The sequence below is a fragment of the Vigna unguiculata genome, chromosome 2 (genome assembly GCF_037176805.1).
Source record: "Vigna unguiculata cultivar grain cowpea cultivar isolate G323 ecotype 2 chromosome 2, ASM3717680v1, whole genome shotgun sequence".
Taxonomy (NCBI): Eukaryota; Viridiplantae; Streptophyta; class Magnoliopsida; order Fabales; family Fabaceae; genus Vigna; species Vigna unguiculata.
In genome coordinates, this window is record NC_140793.1 from 13471011 (window position 1) to 13489740 (window position 18730).

General features: G+C 42.9%; 1 protein-coding gene across 1 annotated transcript; it reads left to right on the top strand.

Moving 5' to 3' along the window:
• The first annotated feature begins 12684 nt into the window (after positions 1 to 12684).
• Positions 12685 to 15293, top strand: LOC146888340 (uncharacterized). Its single transcript, XM_085670063.1, has 2 exons — positions 12685 to 14217; positions 14499 to 15293. Exons 1-2 carry the CDS (start codon positions 12685 to 12687, stop codon positions 15291 to 15293), a joined length of 2328 nt encoding a protein of 775 aa, XP_085526189.1.
• The last annotated feature ends 3437 nt before the right edge of the window (positions 15294 to 18730 follow it).

Consider the following 18730-nt stretch of genomic DNA (forward strand, 5'->3'; position numbering starts at 1 on the left):
TTTTGGCTTAACCAATTAATGCGATTTAGTTTTGCTTTATTTTCAATTTGTAATAAGGGTCGATATGCCAACTTAAGAACCAGCCTTTGGAAGATCAAGAGGACCTTTGCTGAGAGTTTGTGGATGACTTTTGGTAGCCTTAATTTCAGTTACAATCAACCATTAAGTAGTGGATCATTGTTAGCTTGAGTGGATTATCAATAGCTTTAAGTGGGTTGTAATTAAAATTTATGTGTCTTTTGTAATTCTGACGGTTAAACCTCCTATATAAGCTAAACCATCTTCATCAATGAAAGCAAGCTGAATTTTATTCAGAAAATATAAGAATTTTCCCTCTTCTATCTTAGTGAGAGTGATTCTCCTAATTTCTTGAGTGATTCAAGAATCCCTGAGTTTTATCAAAGGTGCTTTATCCCTTTGTGTTTTGAAACTCTTAGGCTTATCTTCCATTCTTGGAGGTGTGATGTCTATCAATTTCCGCTCCATCTTCTCGTATGTTTCCATTCTCTCGTTTTAAAGAATTTCTCAATTTTCTTGGTTATTAGCAGTCCAACCTTGATAGATCAGTAAAACGAATCCAACCACCTGGTTTCACATAATTTGGTATTTAGAGCCTGGCTATCTAGATCTGGAATAGGATTGAAAGTTTATTATACAAGGTGCTTAATCGAAGGCCACACATGTTTAGTTGCATTCGATTACGGAAGCGACAACAATGTTGTGAGCCAAAGATTGGTGGAGAAACTCCAGTTACCAACAACCTTTCACTCGAATCAAGCGTGGATCAAATTCAGTACAGGGCAACGTGTGAAAGAAGTGTTATGTGATATTGCTCCCATGAACTCTTGTCATCATCTTTTGGGACGGGCATGGCTTCATTATAAAACACTCAATCTTGATGAACATTCCCTTTATTTGAGGCTTGAGGGACATAAAATGAAGTTTAAAATTATGACCCCATGGTTGAAAAGGAAGCTCTTTCAAATTATGAGAATGAAACAAAAGGATAAGCATGTGAATGAAACACACCAGCTTCCATGGTTGAAAAGGAAGCTTTTTCATAGTGCCTTATTATGCACTTGGTCCGCTGATGAGATGCAAATTCGTCAAACACAACACATGGAATTATTTATTGTTACTGATCAAGGTGGGGAGGTGTTGGCAAAAAAAGTGCTCCACAGATTGCAACCATTGGAAAAGAACAAAGATGAATATATTCAAGTCGAATTTGATCCTGGAGGAAGAGAATTAGTTTCAAGTTGTGGAGAAATAAAGTCCTTCACAAGATCATAATAAACCTATATTAAAACTAGTAGAATAATAAAGTCTTAAGATTCAGGACGAATCTTCTCGAAGAAGGAGGGTCTGATGTGAGTCGCATATGGGCCAGATGGAGGATGACTAATGCTCCATGTTGGTGCAAATTCTTATATTTAAATAAGGGCCCAAAGCTTTTATAAATTGGCTGACAAGGTTTTGTTTTCGCTTAACCAATTAATGCACTTTAGTTTTGCTGTATTTTCAAGTTCTAATAAGGGTCCATATGCCAACTTAAGAACCAGCCTTTGGAAGATCAAGAGGACCTTTGCTGAGAGTTTGTGGATGACTTTTGGTAGCCTTAATTTCAGTTACAATCAACCATTAAGTAGTGGATCATTGTTAGCTTGAGTGGATTATCAATAGCTTTAAGTGGGTTGTAATTGAAATTTATGTGTCTTTTGTAATTCTGACGGTTAAAGCTCCTATATAAGCTAAACCATCTTCATCAATGAAAGCAAGCTGAGTTTTATTTAGAAAATATAAGAATTTTCCCTCTTCTATCTTAGTGAGAGTGATTCTCCTAAGTTCTTGAGTGATTCAACAATCCCTGAATTTTATCAAGGGTCCTTTATCCCTTTGTGTGTTTAAACTCTTAGTCTTATCTTCCATTCTTAGAAGTGTAATGTCTATCAATTTCCGCTCCATCTTCTCGTATGTTTCCATTCTCTCGTTTTAAAGAATTTCTCAATTTTCTTGCTTATTAGCAGTCCAACCTTGATAGATCAGTAAAACGAATCCAACCGCCTGGATTCACATCATCTGGTATTCAGAGCCTCGCTATCTAGATCTGGAATAGGAATGAAAGTTTATTCTACAAGGTGCTTAATCGAAGGCCACACATGTTTAGTTGCATTCGATTACGGAACGACAACAATGTTGTGAGCCAAAGAATGGTGGAGAAACTCTAGTTACCAACAACCTTTCACCTGAATCAAGCATGGATCAAATTCAGTACAGGGCAACGGGTGAAAGAAGTGTTATGTGATATTGCTCCCATGAACTCTTGTCATCTTCTTTTGGGATGGGCATGGCTTCATTTTAAAACACTAAATCTTGATGAACATTCCTTTTATTTAACGAATGAGGGACATAAAATGAAGTTGAAAATTATGACACCATGACAGGTCAGTAAGAATCAACATAGGATAAAGGAGAAAATTGTAAAACAAAGAATTCAAGAAGAAGAAGAATTAAAAACTGCAGAAGGAAGGGAAAATGAAGAAAAAGAAATGGAAGTAGAGAAAAATATCATGGAAAGTTTATTTGTCAATGTTTTTTTCTTCTATGGTTTGTGATATCATTTCGCAGGAACAAAAGGATAAGCATGTGAATGAAACACACCAGCTTCCATGGTTGAAAAGGAAGCTTTTTCATAGTGCCTTATTATGCACTTGGTCCGCTGATGAGATGCAAATTCGTCAAACACAACACATGGAATTATTTATTGTTACTGAATAAGGTGGGGAGGTGTTGGCAAAAAAAGTGCTCCATGGATTGCCAACTTAAGAACCAGCCTTTGGAAGATCAAGAGGACCTTTGCTGAGAGTTTGTGGATGACTTTTGGTAGCCTTAATTTTAGTTACAATCAAGTTCTTGAGTGATTCAACAATCCTTGAGTTTTATCAAGGGTCCTCTATCCCTTTGTGTGTTTAAACTCTTAGTCTTATCTTCCATTCTTAGAAGTGTAATGTCTATCAATTTCCGCTCCATCTTCTATTATGTTTCCATTCTCTCGTTTTAAATAATTTCTCAAATTTCTTGCTAATTAGCATTCCAACCTATAGCTCAGTAAAACGAATCCAACCGCCTGGATTCACATCATCCGGTATTCCGAGCCTGACTATCTAGATCTGGAATAGGAATGAAAGTTTATTCTACAAGGTGCTTAATCGAAGGCCACGCATGTTTAGTTGCATTCGATTATGGAAGCGACAATAGTGTTGTGAGCCAAAAATTGGTGGAGAAACTCCAGTTACTGATAACCTTTCACCCGAATCAAGCATGGATCAAATTTAGTACAGGGAAACATGTGAAAGAAGTGTTATGTGATATTGCTCCCCTGGACTCTTGTCACCGTCTTTTGGGATGGGCATGGCTCCATTTTAAAAGACTCAATCTTGATGAATGTTCCCTTTATTTGAGGCATGAGGGACATAAAATGAAGTTGAAAATTATGAAACCAGGACAGGTCAGTAAGAATCAACATAGGCTAAAGGAGAAAATAGAAAAAGAAAGAATTGAAGAAGAAGAAGAAGTTAAAACTGCAGAAGGAAGGGAAAATGAAGAAAAAGAAATGGAAGTAGAGAAAAATATGATGGAAATTTTATTTATCAATGTTTTTTCTTCTACAGTTTGTGATTTCATTTCGCAGGAACAAAAGGATAAGCATGTGAATGAAACACACCAACTTCCATGTTTGAAAACGAAGCTTTTTCATTGTGCCTTATTATGCATTTGGTGCGCTGATGAGATGCAAATTCGTCAAACACAACACATGGAATTATTTATTGTTACATATCAAGGTGGGGTAGTGTTGGCAAGAAAAGTGCTCCACGGATTGCAACCATTGGAAAGGAACACAGATGAATATATTCAAGTCGAATTTGATCCTGCAGGAAGAGAATTAGTTTCAAGTTATGGAGAAATAAAGTCCTTCACAGGATCATAATAAACTTATTTTAAAACTAGTAGAATAATAAAGTCTTAAGATTCAGGACGAATCTTCTCGAAGAATGAGGGTATGATGTGAATTGCATATGGGCCAGATGAGGGATGACTAATGCGCCATGTTGGTGCAAATTCTTATATTTAAATAAGGGCCCAATGCTTTGTAAAATTGGTTGACCAAATTTTGTTTTGGCTTAACCAATTAAGCACTTTAGTTTTGTTGTATTTTCAAGTTCTAATAAGGGTCCATAAGCCAACTTAAGAACCAACCTTTGGAAGATCAAGAGGACCTTTACTGAGAGTTTGTGGATGACTTTTGGTAGCCTTAATTTCAGCTACAATCAACCATTAAGTAGTGGATCATTGTTAGCTTGAGTGGATTATCAATAGCTTTAAATGGGTTGTAATTGAAATTTATGTGTGTTTTGTAATTCTGACGGTTAAAGCTCCTATATAAGCTGAACCATTTTCAGCAATGAAAGCAAGCTGAGTTTTATTTAGAAAATATAAGAGTTTTCTCTCTTCCATCTTAGTGGGAGTGATTCTACTAAGTTGTTGAGTGATTCAAGAATCCTTGAGTTTTATCAAAGGTCCTTTATCCCTTTGTGTGTCTAAACTCTTAGGCTTATCTTCCATTCCTGGAAGTGTGATGTCTATCAATTTCCGCTCCATCTTAATCGTATGTTTCCATTCTCTCATTTTAAATAATTTCTGAAATTTCTTGGTTATTAAACTTCCAACCTTGATAGATTAGTAAAATGAATCCACCTGTCTGGATTCACATCATTTGGTATTCAGAACTTGGCTATCTAGATCTGGAATAGGAATGAAAGTTTATTATACAAGGTGCTTAATCGAAGGCCACACATGTTTAGTTACATTCGATTACGGAAGCGCCAACAATGTTGTGAGCCCAAGATTGGTGGAAAAACTCCAGTTACCAATAACCTTTCACCCAAATCAAGCATGGATCAAATTCAGTACAGGGCAACATGTGAAAGAAGTGTTATGTGATACTGCTCCCGTGGACTCTTGTCATCTTCTTTTGGGTTGGGCATGGCTTCATTTTAAAAGACTCAATCTTGATGAATGTTCCCTTTATTTGAGGCATGAGGGACATAAAATGAAGTTGAAAATTATCACGCCAGGACAGGTCACTAAGAATCAACATAGGATGAAGGAGAAAATAGAAAAAGAAAGAATAGAAGAAGAAGAAGAATTAAAAACTGCAGAAGGAAGGGAAAATGAAGAAAATAAAATGGAAGTAGAGAAAAATATGATGGAAAGTTTATTTGTCAATGTTTTTTCTTCTAGAGTTTGTGATTTCATTTTGCAGGAATAAAAGGATAAGCATGTGAATGAAACACACCAACTTCCATGTTCGAAAGGAAGCTTTTTGATAGTGCCTTATTGTGCATTTGGTCCGCTGATGAGATGCAAATTCGTCAAACACAACACATGGAATTATTTATTATTACATATGAAGGTGGGGAGGTGTTGGCAAGAAAAGTGGTCCAGGGATTGCAACCCTTGGAAAGGAACAAAGATGAATATATTCAAGTCGAATTTGATCCTGGGGGAAGAGAATTAGTTTCAAGTTGTGGAAAAATAAAGTCCTTCACAAGATCATAATAAACTTATATTAAAACTAGTAGAATAATAAAGTCTTAAGTTTCAGGACGAATCTGCTCGAAGAAGGAGGGTATGATGTGAATTACATATGGGTCAGATGGAGGATGACAAATGCGCCATGTTGGTGCAAATTCTTATATTTAAATAAGGACCCAATGCTTTTGTAAAATTGGCTGACCAAATTGTGTTTTGGCTTAACCAATTAATGAGCTTTAGTTTTGCTGTATCTTGAAGTTGTAATAAGGGTCCATATGCCAACTTAACAACCAGCCTTTGAAATATCAAGAGGACCTTTGCTGAGAATTTTTGTGGATGACTTTTGGTAGCCTTAATATCAGTTACAATCAACCATTAAGTAGTGGATCATTGTTAGCTTGAGTGGATTATCAATAGCTTTAAGTGGGTTGTAATTGAAATTTATGTGTCTTTTGTAATTCTAACGGTTAAAGCTCCTATATAAGCTGAACCATTTTCAGCAATGAAAGCAAGCAGAGTTTTATTCAGAAAATATAAGAGTCTTCTCTCTTCCATCTTAGTGAGAGTGATTCTCCTAAGTTGTTGAGTGATTCAAGAATCCCTGAGTTTTATCAAAGGTCCTTTATCCCTTTGTGTGTTTAATCTCTTAGGCTTATCTTCCATTCCTGGAAGTGTGATGTCTATCAATTTCCGCTCCATCTTAATCGTATGTTTCCATTCTCTCATTTTAAATAATTTATGAAATTTCTTGGTTATTAAACTTCCAACCTTGATAGATTAGTAAAACGAATCCAACCGCCTGGATTCACATCATTTGGTATTCAGAGTCTGGCTATCTAGATCTGGAATAGGAATGAATGTTTATTATACAAGGTGCTTAATCGAAGGCCACGCATGTTTAGCTGCAATCGATTACGGAAGCAACAACAGTGTTATGAGCCAAATATTGGTGGAGAAACTCCAGTTACCAACAACCTTTCGCCCGAATCAAGCATGGATCAAATTTAGTACAGGGAAACGTGTGAAAAAAGTGTTATGTGATATTGCTCCCATAGACTCCTATCATCTTCTTTTGGATGGGCATGGCTTCATTTTAAAACATTCAACCTTGATGAACGTTCCTTTTATTTGAGGCATGAGGGACATATTGAAGATGTCAATTGCATATGGGGTAGATTGAAGATGACTAATGCTCCATGTTGGTGCAAATTCTTATATTTATATAAGGGCCTAATGCTTTGTAAAATTGGCTGACCAATTTGTGTTTTGGCTTAACCAATTAATGAGCTTTAGTTTTGCTGTATTTTCAAGTTCTAATAAGGGTCCATATGCCAAGATAAGAACCAAGATTTGGAAGATCAAGAGGACCTTTGCTGAGAGTTTGTGAATGACTTTTGGTAGCCTTAATTTAAGTTAGAATCAACCATTAAGTAGTGGATCATTGTTAGCTTGAGTGGATTATCAATAGCTTTAAGTGGGTTGTAAGTGAAATTTATGTGTCTTTTGTAATTCTGAGGGTTAAACCTCATATATAAGCTGAACCATTTTTATCAATGAAAGCAACCTGAGTTTTATTTAGAAAATATAAGAGTTTTCTCTCTTCTATCTTAGTGAGATTGATTCTCCTAGGTTCTTGAGTGATTCAAGAATCCCCGAGTTTTATCAAAGGTCCTTTATCACTTTGTGTGTTTAAACTCTTAGGCTTATCTTCCATTCTTGCAAGTGTGATGTCTATTAATTTCCGCTCCATCTTCTCGTATGTTTCCATTCTCTCGTTTTAAATAATTTCTCAAATTTCTTACTTACTAGCATTCCAACCTTGATAGATCAGTAAAACGAATCCAACTTCCTGGATTCACATCATTTGGTATTCAGAGCCTGACTATCTAGATCTGGAATATGAATGAATGTTTATTATACAAGGTGCTTTATCGAAGGCCATGCATGTTTAGTTGCATTCGATTACGGATGCGACAACAGTGTTATGAGCCAAAGATTGGTGGAGAAACTCCAGTTACCAACAACCTTTCACTCGAATCAAGCATGGATCAAATTTAGTACAGGGAAACGTGTGAAAGAAGTGTTATGTGATATTGTTCCCATGGACTCCTGTCATCTTCTTTTGGATGGGCATGGCTTCATTTTAAAGCATACAATCTTGATGAACGTTCCCTTTATTTGAGGCATGAGGGACATAAAATGAAGTTGAAAATTATGACACCATGACAGGTCAGTAAGAATCAACATAGGCTAAAGCAGAAAATAGAAAAAGAAAGAATAGAAGAAGAAGAATTAAAAATTGCAGAAGGAAGGGAAAATGAAGAAAAAGAAATGGAAGTAGAGAAAAATATGATGGAAAGTTTATTTGTCAATGTTTTTTCTTCTACAGTTTGTGATTTCATTTCGCAAGAACAAAAGGATAAGCATGTGAATGAAACACACCAACTTGCATGTTTGAAAAGGAAGCTTTTTTCATAGTGCCTTATTATGCATTTGGTCCGCTGATGAGATGCAAATTCGTCAAACAGAACACATGGAATTATTTATTGTTACATATCAAGGTGGGGTAGTGTTGGCAAGAAAAGTGCTCCACGGATTGCAACCATTGGAAAGGAACAAAGATGAATATATTCAAGTTGAATTAGATCCTGGAGGAAGAGAATTAGTTTCAAGTCGTGGAAAAATAAAGTCATTCACAAGATCGTAATGAACTTATATTAAAATTAGTAGAATAATAAAGTCTTAGGATTCGGGACGGATTTTCTAGAAGAAGGAGGGTATGATGTGAATTGCATATGGGCCAGATGGAGGATGATTAATGCGCTATGTTGGTACAAATTCTTATATTTAAATAGGGGCCCAATGCTTTTGTAAAATTGGCTGACCTTGGCTTAACCAATTAACGCACTTTAGTTTTGATGTATTTTCATGTTCTAATAAGGGTCCATATGCCAAGTTAAGAACCGGCCTTTGGAAGATCAAGAGGACCTTTGCTGAGAGTTTGTGGATGACTTTTGGTAGCCTTAATTTCAGTTACAATCAACCATTAAGTAGTGGATCATTGTTAGCTTGAGTGGATTATCAATAGCTTTAAGTGGATTGTAATTGAAATTTATGTGTCTTTTGTAATTCTGACGGTTAAAGCTCCTATATAAGCTGAACTATTTTCATCAATGAAAGCATGCTGAGTTTTATTCAGAGAATATAAGAGTTATCTCTCTTCTCTCTTAGTGAGGGTGATTCTCCTAAGTTCTTGAGTGATTCAAGAATCCCTGAGTTTGATCAAAGGTCTTTTATCCCGTTGTGTGTTTAAACTCTTAAGCTTATCTTCAATTCTTGGAGGTGTGATGTCTATAAATTTCCGCTCCATCTTCTCGTACATTTCCATTCTCTCATTCTAAATAATTTCTCAAATTTCTTGCTTATTAGCTTTCCAACCTTGATAGATCAGTAAAACGAATCCAACCGTCTGGATTCACATCATTTGGTATTTAGAGCCTGGCTATCTAGATCTGGAATAGGAATGAAATTTTCTTATAGAAGGTGTTTAATCGAAGGCCACGCATGTTTAGTTACATTCGATTACAGAAGCGACAACATTGTTGTGAGCCAAAAATTGGTGGAGAAACTCCAGTTACAAACAACCTTTCACCCGAATCAAGCATGGATCAAATTCAGTACAGGGCAACGTGTGAAAGAAGTGTTATGTGATATTGCTCCCATGGACTCTTGTCATCTTCTTTTGGGATGGGCATGGCTTCATTTTAAAACACTCAATCTTGATGAACGTTCCCTTTATTTGAGGCATGAGGGACATCAAATGAATTTGAAAATTATGACACCATGACAGGTCAGTAAGAATCAACATAGGCTAGAGCACAAAATAGAAAAAGAAAGAATAGAAGAAGAAGAATTAAAATTGCAGAAGAAAGGGGAAATGAAGAAAAAGAAATGGAAGTAGGGAAAAATATGATGGAAAGTTTATTTACCAACGTTTTTTCTTTTACAGTTTGTGATTTCATTTCGCAGGAACATAAGGATAAGCATGTGAATGAAACACACCAACTAGCATGTTTGAAAAGCAAGCTTTTTCATAGTGCCTTATTATGCATTTGGTCCGCTGATGAGATGCAAATTCGTCAAACACAACACATGGAATTATTTAATTTTACTTATCAAGGTGGGGTAGTGTTGGCAAGAAAAGTGCTCCACGGATTGCAACCATTGGAAAGGAACAAAGATGAATATATTCGAGTGGAATTTGATCGTGGAGGAAGTGTGGAAAAATAAAGTCCTTCACAAGATCATAATAAACTTATATTAAAACTAGTAGAATAATAAAGAATTAAGATTCTAGACGAATCTTCTCGAAGAAGGAGGATATGATGTCAATTGCATATGGGGCAGATAGAGGATGACTAATGCGCCATGTTGGTGCAAATTCTTATATTTAAATAAGGGCCTAATGATTTGTAAAATTGGCTGACCAAATTGTGTTTTGGCTTAACCAATTAATGCGCTTTAGTTTTGCTGTATTTTCAAGTTCTAATCAGGGTCCATATGCCAACTTAAGAACCAGCATTTGGAAGATCAAGAGGACATTTGCTGAGAGTTTGTGGATGACTTTTGGTAGCCTTAATTTAAGTTAGAATCAACCATTAAGTAGTGGATCATTGTTAGCTTGAGTGGATTATCAATAGCTGTCCCAGTCCAGGTACGCGGCACCAGGCTCACCCGCCAACCGCTTACCTCAACAGAGCCCCCTCTGGCTCATGAAGCATCCAGCGAGGCCGACGGCCGCCCACATCACCTTCCGCTATTGAAGATCCCCCCAACCACATACGTCGCACCAAGCACCCTCCCAAAAGAGCACGGCCCTCAGGAGAACCGTGGACCGCATACTCGCAGAAGACAATCTTGCAAACTACGCGGCCATCTGCAACCACCACAGTGGCCGCCTACCCCGCATTACAAAGCGTACTTACACAAGACAACCCGGATGTGTGACGCAACCCTTCCGGCCAACGGCGCGAAACCAGCCACCCACAAAGATCCTCATGACCGAGTACCGAATACCGTCTCCCCCTGAAGGACCCCCTGGTAATTTCCCTTCTAAGCACTGGATCCAAGAATAGCCAAAAAGGGGAATGTTGGGCCAGAATGCCCATCTTAGGTAGGACCCACAGGTGAAAAAGTATAAATAGCACACTGTTCCATGCATTGATTACGCATTAAAATTATTCTGATACTCTGACATCACCAGTGCTGACTTAGGCATCGGAGTGTCTTTTGCAGGTCCCTTGCTCCACCCCTGGAATTCCCTTGAAGCAGTAGAAGAACGACCGAGATCAGCCATCCGAAGTCCTCAAGTGATTTGTGAATTACAACCTTTGGTCCCGTGAGAACATCTGGCGCCCACCGTGGGGCCGAAGAGTACTTCACAGATCCAAAACAACAGCCCAAGAAGACAAGATGGTTTCCACAAGAAGCAGGATAGCGGACGTCCCCCCTGTGGTCCCAACTGTTGAAGTTGGGGACCCCGGACCAGCATCGGAGATTTCTCGCATTCTGGAGGCCCAAGCCAGGATGCAACAAAAGTTCGCAGAATACAAGAAAAGAAACGCAGATGAAATGGAAGCATTGAGAGAGGAAAATTCTCGCCTTAGGCAGAAGATAGAAGCAGATCAAGCGGCTGAGGAGCCCTACCAACCTCGGTCAAGGGCAGATGTCCCCCCAAACTCAAGGGTCACTGCCCCTCCCCACTCCAGAGTTGACATCCACCCAACTGAAGATGAAAGCGAATACAGGCCCACCGGACCAACGACAGGTGGTAACTACAGCTCCTTCGCATCGAAGAGGAATCGCCGCCACCCCTTCATAGATGGGATCACCGAAACTCCCCTACCCCATAAGTGGAAAGCGCCCACCGTAACATATGATGGCACAACGGACCCAGACGAGTTCATATCTATTTACGCCAACCAGGTGGGGCTATATTCCACGGACGACGCCGTCCTATGTAAGTCATTTTCGGTGGCCCTCAGAGGATCGGCTTTAGAATGGTTCATGAGCCTTCCTCCCTATACCATTGACTCTTTCACTACGCTTACCACCACCTTCACCACCCAGTTCGACACAAGTCGTCGCCACGACCTCACCACAATTGCCCTCCTCAACCTCAGGCAGGAGGAGGGGGAACCTCTCCGAGTTTTTATCGACAGATTTGGCGCCATAGCCATGAAAATCAAGGACCTCACACCCAATCTCATATTGATGTACATGATGACCTCTCTTCGACCAGGACCCTTCGCTGATGAATTAGCAATGCGTCCCCCCATAAGCATGCAGGAGCTTAGAAAAAGAGCAGCCATGTTTATCAGAGTCGAAGACATGAGGCGATACCAAAGTAACGCTCAAACTCCCTCAGCACAAACCAACATCAGGAAACCTCACAAAGAGCCCCCCCCGCGTGAACAGAACCGCCAGATGGAGCGAAGGCCCGCTAAGTTCTCCAACTACGCCCCCTTGAACGCACCCCGATCTCGCATACTAGACGAAGTGCTGCAAGCAGAACTCATCCCCCCGCCCAGGAAGTACCAAAACCCGCCTAATGCGGACCTCAGCAAGTATTGCCATTATCATCGTAACAACGACCATACGACTGATGAATGCGATACCCTGTGAGACAAGTTAGAAGAACTCGTGCAGGTCGGACACCTCAAACATTACATAAGAGAAACCGGGGAAGGCCCACCCAGGCCTCGGTGTGAGAGAAATGACAATAGGCGAGTCGAGCGACGAACTGAGCGCAGAGAGCCCAGAAGAGAACCTGCAAGAACCCAACATACAGAACAGCGAGCGCCAGCCCAACAACCCAGGCGAACCGACGATAGACCACCTCTACGCGGAACAATCAACACCATATCTGAAGGATTCGCCGGAGGAGGGAGGTCATCCTCGTCCAGGAAAAGGCACCTAAGAGTAGTCCAATCAGTACATGCTGTATCCGGCAGAACGATAAGAAGAATGCCACCCATCACCTTCTCAGACTCAGACTTCCAAGGCACCGACCCTAACCAAGACGACCCCATGGTCATAACCATAGAAGTAGAGAACTTCGCAGTCAAGAAAGTGCTCATCGACCAAGGAAGCTCTGCGGATATCTTATATTGGAAAACTTTCAACAAGCTACAAATACCCTTAGCCGACCTCACTCCCCATAATGAACCAATATACGGGTTCTCAGGCGAAAGGGTCCCAACCAAAGGGTATATCGACCTCCACACAACCTTTGGAGAAGGCAGGCAAACGAAAACCATACCCATCCGCTACCTAGTTGTGGAGGCACACACATCCTACAACATACTTCTGGGAAGACCATCCATCAACGCCTTGGGAGCCATCGTATCCACCCCACATCTCGCCATGAAATTCCCATCCTCGCAGGGTGACATAATCACAGTACACGGCGACCAGCGCGCCGCCAGGGAATGCTATATAGCAAGCCTAAAACTTCCCCACCCACCCTTGACAACCCACAATATCGAGCAATCCCAGACCAAAGCAGCCTTGGCAGGCGACGACCTCGACCCGAAAATAAACTCGGAAGCCAGGGTCGAGCCCGTTGGGGACATAAGACACTTCCCCCTCGAACAGCCAAATCGATTCCTCCAACTTGGCACCACCCTCCCTAAAGGAGAAGAGCACCACATCAAACGCATCCTCACGCAGAACGCCGATCTCTTCGCTTGGTCCGCCGCAGACCTCCTTGGTGTACACCCCAGAATAGCCTCCCACCGGTTGTCCGTCTTCCCCAACGCCAAACCCGTTTCACAGAAGAAGAGGAAACTCGGAGAAAGCAGAAGACAAGCAGCAATCGAAGATGCCAACAAACTCAGGCAGGCCGGATTCGTCGATGAAGCCCAATACACAACCTGGCTGGCAAACGTAGTGCTAGTAAGGAAACCTAGTGGCAAGTGGCGCATGTGCGTCGATTACACAAACCTAATCAAAGCATGCCCAAGAGATGCCTACCCACTTCCTAGCATTGACAGACTAGTCGATGGGGCTGCGGGACACGCGGTACTTAGTTTCCTGGATGCCTATTCCGGCTACAATCAGATACCCATGGCCGATGAGGACAAGCTTAAAACCGCTTTCATCACCGAGGCGGCCAACCTTTTCTATAAGGTCATGCCCTTTGGCCTCAAGAACGCCGGCACGACGTACCAACGCCTCATGGATAGAGTCTTTCACCCACTCCTCGGCAGAACAATGGAAGTTTACGTAGATGATATCATCGTAAAATCCCCCAACCCCAAGCAGCACTCAGCATATCTGGCAGAAGTCTTCAAGGCCCTGCGAGCGTATAACATCAGACTCAACCCCGAGAAATGTACCTTCGGGGTCGACGGCGGCAAATTCCTCGGGTTCATGCTCACGCAGCGCGGGATCGAGGCCAACCCCGAAAAATGCCAAGCAATAATCGACATGAGAAGTCCCACAAACGTCAAGGAAGTGCATCGCCTAGTGGGCAGGTTAACCGCTATCTCACGTTTCCTCCCCAAGTTGGCCGACAAAACCAAACCAATGATCAAGCTACTAAAGAAATCAGCCAAGTTCGTTTGGGACGAGACCTGCGAACAAAACTTCAACACCTTGAAACAGCTGCTAACCACCCCCCGATTCTCACCAAACCAGACCTCAACCTCCCCCTCGTTATGTACATAGCGGCATCAGCGGGCGCACTCAGCTCCGCTCTCGTCCAAGAGAAAGACAACACCCAACAACCCATATATTTCACCAGCCGAATCCTCCAGGACCCAGAGACGCGATACCAGATGATTGAAAAAGTAGCCCTTGCTTTGATAACTGCAGCACGATGATTACGCCCTTACTTTCAGTCCCACACCGTCATCGTCAAAACAGACCATCCTGTCCAAAAAATCCTCCAAAAACCAGATCTGGCAAGACGGCTATCTTTGTGGGCCATCGAATTGTCCGAATTCAACATCCAGTACGAGCCACACGATCCCATCAAAGCACAATGCTTAGCAGACTTCACTAACGACCTTCAGAACCACCCATCCACCCAAGACACTTCGTGGACGATGCATGTAGATGGCTCCTCAAACCCCCAAGGTGCCGGCGCAGGAATAGTACTGGAAGGCCCTGGCGACATCCTCATTGAGCAATCCCTCCGCTTCAACTTCAAAACGTCCAACAATCAAGCGGAATACGAAGCCATAATAGCCGGCCTCAATCTAGCCCGCGACGTCGGCGCCAAGAAGCTATTTTGCAAAACAGACTCCAAACTCACAGTGGGACACCTCAACGACGACTATCAAGTCAAGGACACCTTGCTCTCGCAATACTACCACACGGTAACCGCCCTAATTGAACACTTCGAGGCTTTCAAGATCGAACATGTCCCCAGAAGTAACAACACCAGAGCCGATCTACTCTCCAAGCTTGCTAGCACTAACAAGAAGGGGCGATACAAGTCGCTTTTGCAGCACACCCTGAGCATACCTTCCATCGAACAAACCAATCAATGCCTCAACATCACCACGGCCGGCACCTGGATGGAACCTTTTGTCACGTACCTAAAGGTAGGAACCACCCCGGCAAACGAAGACAAAGGATGGGCCCGGAAAGCGACGCGCTATACTTTAATTGACGGAGAACTATTTAGGTGAGGATTCAGCAGACCCTTGCTCAATGCGTCACATGCGAGCAAGCCGAATATGTCATGCAAGAAATACATCAAGGGATTTGTGGCTATCACTCGGGCCCCAAGACCATGGCCGCCAGGATACTGAGAGCCGGCTACTACTGGCCGACAATGGAGGGAGATTGCGTCACGTATGTTAGAAATTGCGTCCAATGTCAAAAGCACGGCCCCGTCACGCACGTACCCCAAGAAGAACTCCATCACGTATCCTCACCATGGCCATTCTCCAAATGGGGAATGGACATCGTCGGCCCTTTCACGCCAGGTAAAGGACAGGTGAAGTTCCTACTTGTCGCCGTCGATTACTTCTCCAAGTGGATCGAGGCAGAACCCCTTGCCACCATAACTGCCAATCAAGTGCAGCGTTTCGTCTGGAAGAACATCATATGTCGTTATGGTATACCCCACACCATCATAACTGACAACGACCGCCAGTTCATAGACAAGGGCCTCACCGAATTCTACCAAAACCTGAAAATCACACATATCACCAGTTCCGTCGAGCACCCCCAAACAAACGGCCAAGCAGAAGCTGCAAACAAAGTCCTCCTCGGCCAACTCAAGAAGCGGCTCGACGGGGCAAAGGGGAAATGGCCAGACGAGCTCCTCGAAGTACTTTGGGCATATAGATGCACGCCCTAGTCCTCCACCCACGAGGCACCGTACACCCTTGTCTACGGCACCGATGCTGTGATTCCCGTAGAAATCGGACAACCATCCCTACGCCAGCAACACCATAACGCCCAATCCAATGACGACTATATGAATACCCATCTCGACCTTCTGTACGAAGCACGGGAAAAGGCACGCATCCACGACCTTGCGACCAAATTAAGAGCCGCCAGGAGATACAACTCCAAACTCAAACCACGCTCTCTCCACAAGGGCGACTTAGTCTAGAGGATGACCAACAAAGCACGGAAACACGAAGGAAAATTTTCGCCAAACTGGGAGGGTCCGTTCCGTATACTAAAAGACGTCGGCAAAGGAGCATATCATCTCGAGAAGCTTTCTGGGGAGCCACTGCCCAACACTTGGAATATTTCTCATTTAAAGTTTTACTTTAGTTAGACATTGCTTGTAAGTGGATGTACTCTTTCCTACCCTGGCATTTTTCCCTAAGGAGGGTTTTGGCCAGGAAGGTTTTAACGAGGCATCCACCCACCAATATATTGCAAGGAACCCATTGCTCAAGAAGTATCCTATCAACGTTCCAGCCACTACTCTAAGTGCCGCTGGTCGATATTAACACTAACGTTCCCAGCCACTACTCTAAGTGCCGCTGGTCGATATTAATGCTAACGTTCCCAGCCACTACTCTAAGTGTCGCTGGTCGATATTAACGCTAACGTTCCCAGCCACTACCCTAAGTGCCGCTGGTCGATATTAACACTAACACTCCCAACCACTACTCTAAGTGCTGCTGGTCGATCATAACTAATACTCCCAGCCACTACCCTAAGTGTCGCTGGTCGATATTAACACTAACGTTCCCAGCCACTACTCTAAGTGTCGCTGGTCGATATTAATGCTAACGTTCCCAGCCACTACTCTAAGTGCCGCTGGTCGATATTAACGCTAACGTTCCCAACCACTACCCTAAGTGCCGCTGGTCGATATTAACACTAACACTCCCAGCCACTACTCTAAGTGCCGCTGGTCGATCATAACTAATACTCCCAGCCACTGACCCACGCACCGATGGTCGAAGCTCATTAAATTCCTAGCCACTACACTAGGGGCTGCTAGTCGAAAACAAATATCGCGCTCCCAGCCGCTACCACAAATGCCGACTAGCTAGGCTAAAAACAAACATCCTTAACCACTAGCAACGCCGAATGCCAATACACCACAAGAAGCCGGATAGCAAAACAAGGTACGGTTACTTAGGCGAATCAGTTAAGTTAAACATATCACGCACGCGCGAACAAATAAACAATTGTGTAGGAAATATCGCAATATACCACATCACAGCGCATACGAATAAAAACTTTGAACATTCATTTCCAAATTAAGTCACCACCATACAAGCCCGCAACGGCGCCCTCGGATTTACATAACAAAAGGTACCCACCCACAAACTAATGAAAATAAAGGTTCCCTCGGCTATCACAGCCCATAGTCACATTTACAAAAAGTTAAACAAGTTTTCGGCGTCCTCGCCCCCAAGAAACTACGCTAGACTATCTACTCCTCCGCTACGTCGTTACCTCCATCAGCAGCCTCGGCCTCGGCCTCTTCCTCCACCCCGTCCTCGTTGGAAACACGGTCGTCACCAACATTCACTGGCGTCGTCACCAAGGTCCCCTCCTCATCCTGCACGGCCTCCTCCCCTTCAGCCAGGGCCTTCAGCTTGCTGATCTCTGCCACATCCAACATCTTGTTCTCATAAATGTCCAAGTTCACATTGAAACGGCAGTCGGTGACAGACACCTCCTTATACAAAAACTCAGCCTGCCTCAAGGCCTTCTCAAAACCCTTCACATGTTCTGAATACACGGCCTGTTGTAAACCATTGATCTCGTCAGCCGCCTCCTCAGATTCTGCTTTCCTCCTCGCCTGCAGCTCGTCCACCTCCACTTGCTTCAACTTCAACTTCTTCTCCGCAGCCAACACCCCAACCTTCAACTTCTTCACCTCATCCTCCAACTTCTTCTTCTCATCATCCCAATTCTGCTGATCGCGCTCTACCTGCACCTTCAACGCAGCCAGCTCGTCAACCAATTTTTTCTTGTCCCCAGCAGCAATCTCTTCCTGCATCATCATCGACAACCGCCGCCCCAGCACAAGCCCACGAGACATATACTCATTCCAAGCTCTCATAATCAAGCCTGGGTCAGCGGCTTCCACAATAGCAACCTCCGGATCCGTCAGCTTGATTTCCACCCCCTTCCTCATCTGCACCTTGGCCTTCTCGAACCCACCCAAATCTGGATTATTGGACCCACCCGCCGCAACCCCCCCGTCTTGGCAAGAGCCCTAAGCCTCTTCCTATCCTTTCCCACACCTTTCAGCTTCGACACATCAGGCCGCTTCGCAACAGGCCGCACTGTCTCTACCATGGGGCCAGCCAGTAGTGGCGCCTTTGAAGAACCCTCCCCCTTTGAATAAGCCGCCAGCTGATCCCTAATCTTCGCAAACAAATCCTCCGAAGCCCCTACCTTTTTCGCATAATGGGCCATCACACCTGCAAAAAAGAAACATATTCAGATTAGTCCAACACGCGAACCTGTATGGTTACAAGGAAACGTACCACAAACATCCCGCCCCGGGTCGTCGGTCAAATAACAACACACAATCCACTTCCCAAGGGCCCTAGGCGGCAACCACTCTAACACGTCTACTACCCGCCTACTGGCCACATCTAATGCCTCCCTCGTCACCAACTCCCATTTAGTAGGC

What these genes read in the sequence shown, in the direction of transcription:
- LOC146888340 (XM_085670063.1), top strand. Translation starts at nt 12,685, where the DNA reads ATGGTCATAACCATAGAAGTAGAGAACTTCGCAGTCAAGAAAGTGCTC. An exon ending in TAAAGAAATCAGCCAAGTTC is followed by an intron (nt 14,218 to 14,498) that starts GTTTGGGACGAG and finishes CCTTACTTTCAG; the next exon opens with TCCCACACCGTCATCGTCAA.